The sequence below is a fragment of the Barbatula barbatula genome, assembly GCF_947034865.1.
Source record: "Barbatula barbatula genome assembly, chromosome: 14".
NCBI lineage: Eukaryota > Metazoa > Chordata > Actinopteri > Cypriniformes > Nemacheilidae > Barbatula > Barbatula barbatula.
Genome location: NC_136777.1, coordinates 16,009,767 through 16,024,177, shown reverse-complemented (window position 1 = coordinate 16,024,177; position 14,411 = coordinate 16,009,767). Strand labels below are relative to the sequence as shown.

Here is a 14,411-nt window from a genome sequence, read left to right as displayed (position 1 = left end):
GTGTATTACAATATTAGCTCGTGTCAGATCATATTTTTCGTGGCCCAAACTTAATTTCCGGTTCATGTCTGCAAAGAATGGAGTCCCTCTGTTCTATTAACGAGCGAAAATAAATAACAACTAAACTACATAAACTAGCAAGTTCAAAGTATGTCTAGCCAGTATTATTTTGGGTCACCGGCAGAAGAAGCTAAACTTAAATGAGACAAAGTTACACAACATTTTTGACAACATACAATAAAATGCAACAAATGGTTTATTTAATACCATTTGTAGCCAATAAAATGTTATTATAAAATTATATATATATATATATATATATATATATATATATATATATATATATATATATATATACATACATACATACATACATACATATATATATATATAAATTAAATATTACTAGACACTAGCCAGAATGATCAAGAAACACAGATGCGGTGCGTCCAGTCAAACCGTCGGTGCGAAACCATAACTCGCGTCCAAACGACATATATCGCCCTCAAACGGACACCATACAAAACGTCACTCCACAATAACGTTACACACCAGGAGGTCTTTACTCTGTGAATGGACCACTATGGCAAAGGGATGATCGCTTCGGAACAGGACTTTTGTTTTGTGGTCGGAACTCTTGTTCTCGTCTCTGCCCTCCAGTCGGAATGTGACACTCTTTCATTAGCAGAATGAACATCAACATGGCCGCTGTACTGTTGCCAAGACCTTGTGATAGCAATCCTGCAACTCCTGGGACGCAATCAATGAAGGTCTGTGCGTGCTAATGGATGCGTGGTGTACATGTTAGACTATTCATTATGAATGTTTCCATATGCGAACTCCACATCTACGTTAATGGGCGGCATAGGCGCCTTTGTTTATTTACTCTTAGCATGTTAGCCGCAGTGAAGACAACAATAAGCGTATGTGATGCTCAGAATGTCATCTCTAGAAAAAAAACATTGGTATACAGCGTTTATATTTTTAAGACACTTTATTTATTGGATGGCCATTGTCGGTCTGTTGTGACAGGAGAGGATGATGGTCGTATGTAACTGACTGACTCTTGTTTATATATTATAATCTTTAAGGATGAGATTGAGGAGAACTCCAGCGATGGCAGTCAAGCTCCAAAGAGACGCAGGATGGGTTCAGGGGACAGTTCCAGGAGCTGTGACGCATCCAACCAAGAGCTGGGGTGAGCACATTTACACTATCTAAATATACATCAATCTTATTAAAGTCGTGATGGTTACACTCTGATTATATTGCTGTGTTTTATTACAGACCAACATATTTCCCTGCGGAAAATTTGACAGAATACAAATGGCCTCCAGATGACACAGGAGAGTATTATATGTTACAAGAGCAAGTCAGCGAATATTTAGGAGTCACATCATTCAAACGGAAATATCCAGGTATTGCTATTGAACTGAATCCGACACATGAATGCGTAAAAGTCACATACGGTAACCTTTTTCTCACTTGACACTAGATTTGGAAAGAAGAGACTTGTCTCACAAAGAGAAACTGTATCTGAGAGAGCAGAATGTTATTACAGAAACACAGTGTACATTAGGTGAGGATAATTTTGTTTATTCAGGCTTAATTTCATCTTTAAGTTATTTTGATAACAATGTAAGATTCTTAACATCTTGCTTCCTTTTGTCTTCTTCAGGTCTTACTGCCTTACGCAGTGATGAGGTCATTGATCTGATGATAAAGGAGTATCCTGCTAAACACGCTGAGTACTCCGTCATACTCCAAGAGAAAGAGCGGCAGAGGATAACTAAAGAATACTCTGTGAGCACACTGAGTGCGGTGAGTGTCATATACTATAGTTTTAAGGGTGCTCCGATCAGGATTTTTTGGGCCGATCACCGATAACAGATCTTTATTACAAAGTTTCGGCCGGTTCGATCACCGATGACCGATCTATATGAACCCTTCTATTTATCATGTAGAAATATTTGTTTAACAATTTCTAAGAACTGTGTATATTACTTAATGAATTGAGAGATGGAAAGTAATCTTAAATTGTCAACTTGCAAATTCTTCTCCCTTTTTAGAAAGTAAACAAATGGTAGCAGCCATAGGAAAAGCTTAGAGTATAACAGAGCTTTCCTGTTTAATAATTATATAAAACTATAAAACAAACACGTACAAACTGCAAACTTTTGGGAGTGTCAACCCCATTTGAATGCGGGAGTGAAGGACCTGATAGTTCCATGTGTCCGCATTCGTGATGATTGACAACGTTCTGGTGTCTCGCAGCTGTAAGAATAGAAACCTTTTGCTATCTGTTATTTTTCAGCTAAGATTTGCTTTTTGTCCATCAACCTTTAAATTTTTTTAAAACTAGACATCATACACTTGCAGTCTTTTTGAAAGTTTCAGATAGACACTACTAACTGATCAAATCTGTGGACTGGCACAGACTTTCTACATCAAGTCCAGACTGAAAATTTGAGCAAAAGTCTTGTAGTGTATTTTAGCCTTTAAGTACCTCTGACAGATGCGCTGATTTTGTTGGAGAGCTCTCTTTTGCAGCTTTGCCATGTTAATTTTTTTTAACAACTTTTATGTTTGTTGTTTGGTCTTGACAGCTTCTGGCAAACCAAATTTATCTGCAGTGTGTACCAGAGGTTGCTCTATGCTTTTTAATTGACTGTCATTTTGATGGACAGGCTCGTAAGAAATCCGACATAATCTATTATTACCCACCACTACGTGGTGTTACGTGCTAAATATCATGTTCGTGACGTCATCACGCTGAATTTGTATTTATACTCTAAACGAACTATATTTTAAAACAACTGCATTGCCAATAATGCTGTTTTTATTCATTTATATATTTTTGGTTGTCAGACATAAAATTATAATTTCAGTCAAATGTTTATGTTCTTATGTCAAGTCAATAACAATGACATGTGCCTGTAGAAGGGGTTTGTACTCACTCACTTAGCAGCTGCGGTTTGGTCATGAATGTGCTGTTTCTGCTGCTCACTGAACAGAGAAGACACCAAAAGAGACATATTCTGTTCACTGAAAGGGAATGTTTATCCAATTAGACGCTAGTCGCTTTTCTGAGGGATACGACTGCATCACTTGTGTGTATGCATGCACACGACGTGGAGGCTGAGTGACAGATGCATCTGCAAGGCAAGTCTCCACTCGTTTTCCAAAACAGACCAGGCATTTGCAAGTAAGCTAATGAATGGGAAACAGCTGAGATGAACTGTCCAGACTTCATTCGCCGCTCGATCAGCACAGCAGGGCAGTTGAAAACACATACAGTCTACACGATGTGTCATTTGATCGGCCGTTAAGAGATCGCTCGGAGCACCCTTAATTCATTCATATTCTAGTATTTGTCTGGTGTGTTTCTAACATACACATGTCTTTGTGCTTGTTGATAGAGCTAAAGATCATAGAGTCATATGCAGGAATAATGATTTGGTTTGGTGTTTGTGTGTTCTAATGCTTTGACTGTATTCTTTTTAGCAACTGCAGCAGCAAAACCCTCAGAAAGTGGAGGCCAGTAAAGTGCCCGAGTACATAAAGAAAGCTGCTAAAAAAGCTGCTGAATTCAACAGTAATTTCAACCGAGAGCGTATGGAGGAGAGAAGAGCTTATTTTGATCTACAAACACATGTAAAATGGGATATATTCATTTAATTTGATTAGATTAATTTAATAAACTGCATGTGTGCAATATTGTTTATTTATTAATCATTATTTTAGTCCACATGTACCTGAAAAGGTAAATGTGTTCAGTATTGTGTAGGGATGTAACAATGTCAAATTCTCACTGTACGATAATACCTCGGTGTGAAGTCAACTGTACGGTATTTGATGCAATATTAACAATGACAAATGATGACATGGAAATGTGCCTTAAGCCTCCTCTTTTCTTTATTCTCTACTCATAACTGTTATAGTATAGATGGGTCAAATGACCTAATAATCACTTTTATAAAAGGAGTCAAGTGATGTTCTGGCCAGGATTCAAATTGATGTCATCAGAGAAGAATCACCACAAGAGGGCGGCCCTTCTCTGATGAAGTGTATTTTCTGATTTCATTATGAAAGTGCACATCAATTAAAAAAGAATGTCCTGCAGTAATACATTTAAAATCTTTAATGTTTGTTTTTCAAAATAATGATTTAGATGAATACATTTAAGTCAATAATTATGTTTGCATGATGAATCCTGCCAATCCAGTAGGTCCAAATGTCCCTTTGTCCAGAAACGTGTCTGGGCATCATTTATCATTGCATTACCTACCAGCCATAGCATCCTAGCAACCAGTTAGCGACACCTAGCAACCAGTCAGAACACACTTGTAACTGCTTAACAACATCCTTACAACTTCTCTCTTTTTTTTAGATTATTCAGGTACCTCAAGGAAAATACAAAGTCCTCCCTCCAGAAAAATCCAAAACGGGTCCATACCCAGTTGCCCTCATCCCTGGGCAGTTCCAAGAGTACTACAAAAGGTAAATGTTGTAATAATTCATCTGTTGCCCATTGTTAAACCCATCAGTGCTTCTGGTTTATCTGTAGCATTAAAGACACGGTTCACCCACAAATAACAATTCTGTCATCGTTTTCTCACCCTCAGGTTGTTTCAAAGCTGTATACATTTCTTATTTCCGATGAACACAGTGAAAGAAAGACATTTGAAAGAATGTCAGCCATTTTCAGTTCTGGAACATCATTGAATACCATAGTAGGAAGAAATATAGTATTTGGTCTTGTTCTTTTGAACACAATATTAGATATTGTTAAGAATTTTGAAAAAAAAACAAAGAGTTCTGGGGCAGCTTTGACTACCATTTAAGTTTTCCTGCTATGGGAGTCAAAGATGTCCCGGAACTGAAAATGACTAACATTCTTCCGAATATTTTCTCTTGTGTTCATCAGAACAAAGTGATTTATACAGGTATGAAATTACACGAGGGTGAGGAAATGATGACAGAACATTCATTTTTGGTTGAACTTTCACTCTAATAATGTATCATCCTGTTCACCTGAGAAAGAGTTGTGAGCTACTGGCAGGTAGGGATGAAAAACTGAAGTCACTGTATGTCTGTAGGTATTCTCCAAATGAAATCCGCTACTTGCCCTTGAACACGGCATTATATGAGCCTCCATTGGACCCTGACCTGCCGGCTCTGGACAGCGATGGAGATTCTGACGATGGAGAAGAGGGCAAAGAAGACGGCAAGAAAACCAAAGGTTCCTCTGTAAGTTGAATTCATATCCTGTCTGCCTGACGTTTGGTAAATATGCCGTTTTTGAGTATGTAGAACATCATGTTTACGCAAAAACAATGATGTGCAAGTCCAAGATATCCAGTGTGATATAGGAAATCAAAATCCAGCGCAAACTATTTTCACAACAAATTTCACTTCCATATAACAGAACAGATTTAATCCATCTAATCGATGATATGAAACAGGCATTTCAGACTGAAGGGGAGGATTTATCACACGTTTTAAGTTCATAATGGTTCATTTGTTGTGGACTTTCAGGACAGTTCATCTGGAAACACATCAGATGGAGACAGCCAAGACAGTGGAATTCAATCCAAAGTCAAGAGCAAAGGAGCCCAGAGCAAAGACGTCACGCCTCGCACCATCCAACAAAAATCTGTCCCTGGGTACAAGGTAGAAGAAAAAAGCCCCTGATCTTTTTTAAATAACCCAACATCTCTCTTCTCCCCTTCTCGACACCGCTCTTTTCCAGCACTTTCAGCAGAGATGTCCTCTTTCTTATCAAACACACATGCACTCAGACACTCTCCCCCTGGTGGTCATAGATCGGGACTGCACTCTGCAATGGAACCTCTTTTTCTTTTTAATAGCAGCACTCATTTTTCCAGTGCCGGAAACCCAGTGACAGTTTCTGTGTTCTGTACAGACCTTTGGAGCAATAACCTTTCCTGTGTGGTACTGCTGTTAGTTTATGGCTTTTTTGCTGTGGTACACATATTATTTACTTTAATTGAACAGTACTTTATATGGCTTAAAATACCTCTGTGACTCTACCTGATGGTCTGCCTGTCAGTTAAATTGAAAGGCAAATGAGTAGTTTTATTTGGCTGCTAAATACTGCATAGTGTTTTACTTTAACTTGTAGATCATAGATTTAAAACCGTTGAAGGAATGTTAAAGGTGCACTCAGTATTCCCCCATTTAAAAAATGAAAGCAATGAATAGCACTTTTAAAGATACTTACTTAAGATTTTATTAACAGGATATAAGATATAGTATCATGGATTGAATAGAAATATGACATATTTTACATTTATATTTATATATTTTATTATTTGTTTTTGTCACATGGTTTACAAGAGGACATTTCCTTTTCTCTTTGTCGTTCTGCTGATCATATAGAAGAACCTTAACACGAGTTAAATGAAAGGCTCACAAATATTGTTTTCTATTCTTAATCCAACAACAAGTGACAAAAATAATAATATTTATTTGTGATTGGTTGATGTATGAGATCAGAACATACCACAACATGACACATAGTGCAACATAAAACATACACAACACAACATAACATAACACACAACATATTACACGGCTCGTTGGAATGCTTGATTCTGATTGGCAAGTCGTGACATTTGCAGGTACGTTATTCCCAGATAACAACCCCTCAAAACTAATAACACACAGAAACCCGGATGCAGCAAATTATTTTGACCGTTTTTTTCTGACAAATTAAATATAAAAATGCCTTTTAATAACTTTGATGACATTATATTTACAATGATTTAACCAAATTGCCTGTTAGTGACTTTAGTACCTTATAACTGAAAGTAAACAGCTTTACCTCACGGGGGTCTGCATAATCGGTAAACATGAACTAATATAATATTTCAAATTCACATCTCATGTGACAAGCAGCCGTGTAATAAGCAGGATGATGTACAAGCTGTTATCGCCAAATAACCCCCTTCAATGTGATACAAGATCCTGATCTCACTGTCGTGGCTTATTTTTGCAATAACAACCAGCTGCCTGTACATTATACCTTACTTAACACATAGCACAGCATTATGTAACATAACATGGCATATTTTTCCAAGATGACAATTGAATGGCACTCGCATGTAATAATGTAGCATGCTTCATTTTTCTTTATGTGTCAAACTTTTATAATGAAAATTATATACAAATTAAAAAGAATATTTTGTAAATCAATATAAATCCAGTACACACATACCGACTGAGTGCACCTTTAAACTTGATTTAATAGTGACGCATTAATACTTTTAATAGTAAACTGGTTATCAAACTGTCGTTTGATATAAAATGATTATGTTAAAGGGAACGTCAGTGGTTTTCTACACTGGCTTTGTGTGCACCTTATGCTTTATATCAGTGTTTCTTTTGGGTTCCCCCGATTAGTTTGTGTACGCTTTTGTCTTCAGTATTCATCAGAATATGCTTGCTGTCTCAACAAAAGGTTTACCTTTAACACCAGCCATGCAAAATAGATAGCTATTTCAAATGATAATATATTATTATACTTCATTCCTTGATGAAGGGATGTATGCATTTAGTACTGTATATTGTCCAATGAGTATCACTACAAGCATTTGGAATGACAGTACATGTGGGTAGTAAGCGTTTTTGTGCAATAGTTTTTGATGTCTGTTACTTTTTCCTTTTTCCAAATAGTTGATATCAGCGCTTTAACGATGCACACTAAAAGCTCTTTTTAATTCCCAAGTAGTAATCTTGTCTCAGGAAGTTTAGACAGTCAGTGATAGTAGTCCCACGTCGTGTTCAGAATAGCATGCTTCCCTACTATTATCATTGTTACTGCAGTATGCATACTGTACAAAGTATGCAGGTCTTTTGTGTGCATGTAATAGCTCCCACATTTGCCAAAATGTGCACTATGATGAGCACATTGCATGTGATGTTGTCTCCCACAATGCAGTTTTTTTAAATACTTTTATATAGTTAAAAAAAAAGTGTTTTCTCCGTTAGAGTATTACAACAGGGATGATTGTTTTTCTTGCAAAACCCCAAATTTCCTCCAAAATGTAAAATGTGATGTTATGTATTTATACAATTAGAGTATATTGGTTAGACTTCGCACAGCGTTATCAAACTGTTTGAGTCATTCATTCATTTCTTTACAGTGTGGTAGGTACAGCTTTTGTATGTTCAGTATGTTGTTGGCTTGTTTTCTCCTCCGTTTCTTTTGTCTTGTTAAAAGTGTTTGTAGTTTAACTTCACATACATGAAATCCCGACTTATGGTTTCTCTTTTTAATGATGTGACAGTATGAAGGCTGTGAGCTTCACCAACGTCTGAACATCTGTGTCTTTAAGCCGGCGGCCTCTCTCCATTAGCCTTTTTTTGTTTTTCGTACTGCTATCACTGCCCTTTCAGTATAAGGGTTGGATAGCAGGGCCTTTGACATGTCAATATATAGAGAAACGTCACAGTTAAGCTTTTTAATAAAGAGGTTTTAAAGAAATTAGATTGTAGAGGGATTTCTTAATGCTTGTGACTGTGAGCACTGAGTGAAAGCATCCAGATTACATCTAAAGGGACGGGTCACCCATAAATGAAAATTCTGTCATCCTTTCCTCTCCTTCAAGACGTTTCAAATGTGTATTAATGTCTTTGTTCTGATGAACACAGAGAAATATATTTGGAAGAATGTCAGTAACCAAACAGATCTCATCGCCCATTTACTGCCATAGTAGAGTTAAGAGTCAATGAGGGATGAGATCTGTTTGGTTACTGACATTCTTTCAAATATATTTCTCTGTGTTCATCACAACAAATAAAGTTTGGAACAATAAATGATGACAAAACCTATATTTTTGGGTGAGCTGTCCCTTTAAGGCATTTTATCCATTTAAAGTTGTGTTCTTGCGTGTGTTTTTGTTTGTTTTGTACGTATTATTTTAACAAAATGGCAACTACCAAAAAGACCTTGTATTAGAACGGTTGTCTTTATGTTGTTATGTTTTAGTCACATGTGCATAATTTGTACATAAGTATATCCTCAAGTTTTTCTTTGTCCTTGTTGCTCATGTTTTGGTCTTCTGTCCCACATGTGTCTATATTTATAAATATACAAAGATGAATTTGAAAATCATAGTGTTTATCGAGAATTATGTCACATGACCTTGGTTGCCATGGCGTTTATAGCATTACTCTGCCCTTGCAGCATAAGGTCATTCCCAATGCTATTTGTGGCATATGTCAGAAGGGTAAGGAGGCCAACAAGAAAGGCAAACCAGAAGCCCTCATCCACTGCTCCCAGTGCCAAAACAGCGGTAAGTCAACATTTTCAAACTCTAACCCCAAATACATTCTCTTTAGTACTTCATGTATTCTCTTGAATCATTTCCCCATTGTCATCTTTAAATGAAAAGTGTCAGCATCCTGAAAGTCGCAATGTTGGATAAAACATCTCGGTTGTATGCGTGTATGTAGAGATCTTAAGAGAGGCCTGTTTTGTGTACAGGTCACCCGTCCTGTCTGGATATGAGCATGGAGTTGGTGTCCCATGTCAAGATGTACCCGTGGCAGTGCATGGAATGCAAGACGTGCACCGTCTGTCAGCAGCCTCATCACGAGGATGAGATGATGTTCTGTGATAAGTGTGATCGGGGTTACCATACCTTCTGTGTGGGCATGGACTCCATTCCTCTCGGTGAGTCTCTATCGGATCACAGCATGTCTCATCGGATTGGGTTTTTCTTGTACATGTGTGTGGCTTGACGTCATTTTTCATGTTGTTTTTCTTGTTTAACAGGTTGCTGGGTCTGTGATTTATGCAACAAAGAGGTGCCCACACCTCAGAAAAAAGGAACGACAAAAACACCCAAAAAATCCAAATAGGTTTCTAACGCCTTGTGTTTTGATGACAGTTTTGTTATTCATTTCTATTTTTTACGACTCCAAAAGCCCAAACAATGTTTTGTATGTTGCATTTGTTTTCTTGTAGTTCTGTGTTGTTCAAAATAAAGTTATAAAGAAAATATTTTGTCTCGCTGTTTTTCTTTTCACTAATATTTCACATTTAATGAAAGGTCATTTTGATGTTGTCCTAGCAGCAGAGGTTTTTTAAACCAATCCATAATGACCCAAGTCAGTAGTCTCGGCTTTCACTGCCCACTGAATGGGAACTGTATTTTTTTGTATTGTGTTGTAGCAGATGCCACGTGGAGGTGGATAGAAAAGCAGCAGGTAACAGGTGTGAGGGCGACCTGCGTGTAAGACGTCTGCTGTGCCACCTGATAGGTGCGTATGCGCCACAATGGACACGCCAGCCTGCTCTTTGGTAAAGATACACTTGTGAAAGTCTCAAAACAAAGGATGCAGCTTTCCATTGAGTAGTCTGCTTGTTTTGACCGAGCCGAGGGTGATGTCTGGCGGCTGCGAGTTTGTGTTGTGGAACTGGATCTGATCATCTTCAGGTCGCTTTTCAAAGGGTCCCTTCATACGAAAAACGATACACCAGCCGAAAGAAAAGGAGGCGTGTGCAGCCAGCAGTCACTATGTGTAGTTCTGGGCTGTTTTTATGAAGACGTAAATAACACGTCTTATTACAATAGAAATAAGTATTCATGAGATAGACATGAAGTATACATGGGTGTTTAGCTCAGTTATTGGCTTTAAAGGCTGAAGTGTGTAGACTTATTTTGGAAGTTTTTCTGCTTTGAATGAAAATCTCTAAAATCATTATGTCATTAAGACGTTTATACAGTTTTAATATGTTGGATTGTTGTCTTATTACTGACACGGCTTTTTGTAAAAGTAAAATTTTCACAATTTTACATTTTAACAACAACCTAAATTATCTTGGGGAAAACTTAAAAATCTGTTATTAATATTTCTCAAAAAGAATTGTTTTATTTTGTTAGGAAATTTGCTGTGTTCTTTTTTTTACCCAGGCTAAATACTATGAATTTTATTACTTAAAAACGTGATTTTTGTTTTTTATCAGTTTTTGAAGAACTCTTCGTGTTATGTCAATGATAAAAAATAGTTTTTTTCTATCACTATTCACTGACGTATGAAAAATAAGCAATTTCATCTTAGCCACCACACGAGGGCGCGGTAACTCCTCTTTCACGCGTTTACAACGTAAAATAGCCTACGTTCCCAACATAGGCCTACGTCTTGAAAAACTGGATGAAATATTACATTTAGATCTTTTTAAGTTTATGATTTTTAACCTCAACAAATAACACATTTGTACATCTTAAATCATTTGAGCCGACGTTGTTATGCAATGTGTCAAGTTAACTAAATAAAACAATTGGAACCATATAAATAAATATCCTGTATATGTTTATTCATATCGCACATGAGTGTTAGAAACGTTCTTCAAAATATCATCCTTTGTGTTCCGCAGAAGATAGGAAGTCATACAGATTCGATGTGACATGAAGATGAGTAAGCGATGACAATATTTTCAACTATGACTTTAACTGTTGTTTGTAATATTTACAAATGAAAAAAACAGATGCAACAAAAATTGCAGTGAAAATGAAGAAAGGGTGATGATGTTGGATTTTGTATCTTGTTATAATGTGTCTTTCTTTAGCAAATATTTTTAGGAAATGTGGATTTTAAACAGTAGCTAGCATAAATACCATTGCATATTATCAATTGGTTCTTTTGCAGATTTATCATTTTAAACGTGTTAAATTCAAAGTTTAAAATGTAGAAAATGATAGAAATAATAAAATAACAGTTATAACCCACCTGTCTTCAAAGTGATCTCAAAACCTGAACACAGAACAGACACGTTTACTCTGAGAGGTATTCTTTTACCATGACAGTCTCCTAAATACAGTTATTGTCAGGTGATGTCCTTTTGAACTGTTAGCAGGACTGTGGTTACCGATCTCCTCATGTTCAACACTGACATGTGGTCAGACAACACAGTAGTGCTTGTATTGGGAATCAATTATTAAACCCACCCGCAATAGAAAACCACCATGACAAGTTTTAAAGAAACGCTTTTCTACCGTCCTTGCTCACCGAGTGCGAGATTAAGTAACAAGAGCTATTCTATCATACTTTCCCTCCTATTTCCACGCAACTAAACCGTATAACCACAAAACAGCAGTTAGGCAATAGAGAAACTCACGGGCTGCACACCTGTTGTCTCCTCACAATAGAAAGGACTCCACGTCTGCGCTGCTGGGATGCTGAGATGAGTTCAGTGTGTGCTGGTCCATCTTCTCCAGATCCTTTAATCCCATTGATGTTGATAACTATTTTGAAATAAAAAAAATGTTATGCAGCAGTTATTCAATAGCTACACGGTTACCGACAGCATCTTGCTGAGTATAAACACCGGCTGTTTCTTTAGACCAAAACACGGACATGCAGATGCTAAACTTCCTCTGGATCAAGTGGCTACAGATGCTCATTCTAACACGACTGACCAGTGACCACACACTCTCCAAACATCACCTGCACATTATTGGAACCTCTGCACACCAAAGCTTAAAAGACGTATAACACACAAAAGGTATGGATTCATTAACCTCACAGTTCCTAAACTGTAGTGTCACAGCCTGTCGGGTCTGCATGTGGCCCTCTGAGTGAGCGCAACATATGCACGATGCCCTCCCTTCCTGTTTGAAGGGAATGTTGTTCTGGATGGGTGGACTCCTGGGAAGAGGAGCGTCACCTTTGACCTCGGGGAGAACTAATTTACACTGACCCACAGTGAGAAGATGATGGGATCTGCAGAAGAGGATGCAGCATGCCAGCTGGCTATGGCAATACACAGCAGTACTATAGGAGCTCATGATGAAACGTTCCCCCTTCTGAGAGAAGCCAAAGAGCCTGACAGCCCCATCCATTACTCACCGCTCGTACTTTTATCTCTTACCATTGTGAGCGGTGGCGGTCTACAAAAGATCAGTTATTGAGAGGTTCAGCTCTGAAGATCTTTAGTATTGGTAGATTTGTATAGACGGTTTCATCTTAACAATTTAAGAAACGCTACTGTGCATGCGCACTTTTCTGACCCCCTGACTGAACTTCCGGTACACATTCACAAACAGTGGAGCTCCTGTACATTATTCCTGATGACAATCTGTCTTATTTGGCTAAACTTGTCTCTCGGATATTTTGAATTTAAACTGCGATACCAAGCTCAACCGCTAGATGACAGTGTACCGTACGGTTTCTTTAAATGCGACCGAACTGCAGGACCTATTCAACAACTGTTTAATAAAATGAACATACATAAAAATTCAACAAATTATTTATTTTATACAACTTTTATACAATAAAAGATATGAATTAATATGAACATAAATAAATGGAATATTAATATATTCATAGTTATATTATTAGACACAAGCCAAACACAGACTGGGGTCAAGCGCGCTCGTCCAATGAAACGGTCTGTACTCTCGTAACATGAAGGTTTGGTTTAGTTTGGCAGGACTCTGGCCTTCTTAATGTTTCTTTTCTTTACTCGGGCATGACAGCTGTTGAAGTGAAATCACCTCCTGGCTTTCTATACACTAAAGATGTAATTCAAGTAGCTTGAATTTACACACTCGGGATCTTAACCCATCCTGTGGGATTTCACCCAATTGGATGTGTTGTGACAAAATGTATCCTGAATATTGACGATCATGATTTCGTAAAGTATGTATTTGCCATTTCCAAAGAATCACAGTTTATGTAAATATTTAAAAGTTGCAACATACGCAGATACTGTGTAATTTGAGCAATTGCTAAATATCTTTTCCAGATGTTTCATGTTGTTTTGATCCATTGTTGTTATGTAGATTCAAAACTCGTAAAACTTTGACTTATTTCACAATCAAAACACTTATTTAGAAATGCCATCTGTTGCACATCCCAGCAGCGGCCTGCAGGACTCAAACGGAGCAGTGGTGTGTTTCTGGAGAGAAGATGTGTTGAAGCTGTTCATTCGAAGGCTTGAACAGTAACACACATGTTCTTGCAGCTTAACTGCTGGATTGTTGTGCTAACAACGCCAAGGTCATGAGGTCGATTCCAAGGGAAACAAAGATACAAAAATACACAGAGATGTCTTAAAGTTTTTCTACTTTTTATTAAGTTCATTTCTTAATGAACGAGTGACTTTACATTGCTCTACTACATTAATATGCATTTTACCACAAAAGAAGACATGCGCTTATATTGGTTCTGTGTTCACACAATTGAAGTGAATGGGGTCCTGTGATGTTCGGTTACCAACGTTCCTTAAAAAAACCCCTTTTGTGTTCTGCAGAAGAAATTCATACAGACTGTCAGTTGCTTTGGATTAAATCAAAGGCCAGTAAAGACATTTTGTCTACATTAAGCAAAGGAAAACATCGAGTGCATTTAGGTGAATTTACTTCTGTCAATAAACTTCA

General features: G+C 37.4%; 1 protein-coding gene across 2 annotated transcripts; it reads left to right on the top strand.

Moving 5' to 3' along the window:
* Window positions 1-411: 411 nt before the first annotated feature.
* phf10 (PHD finger protein 10) lies at window positions 412-10,017 on the top strand. Of its 2 annotated transcripts, none has more exons than XM_079472473.1 (12): window positions 412-770; window positions 1,092-1,198; window positions 1,288-1,418; window positions 1,496-1,579; window positions 1,679-1,821; window positions 3,505-3,654; window positions 4,391-4,500; window positions 5,100-5,250; window positions 5,539-5,673; window positions 9,212-9,320; window positions 9,512-9,700; window positions 9,803-10,017. In XM_079472473.1, the coding sequence occupies exons 1-12, from the start codon at window positions 690-692 to the stop codon at window positions 9,886-9,888; spliced, it is 1,476 nt and encodes a 491-aa protein (XP_079328599.1). In that variant the 5' UTR covers window positions 412-689; the 3' UTR covers window positions 9,889-10,017. The 2 variants fall into 2 exon arrangements, with proteins under 2 accessions (XP_079328599.1, XP_079328600.1); XM_079472474.1 differs by having other exon boundaries at window positions 673-965.
* Window positions 10,018-14,411: the final 4,394 nt, after the last annotated feature.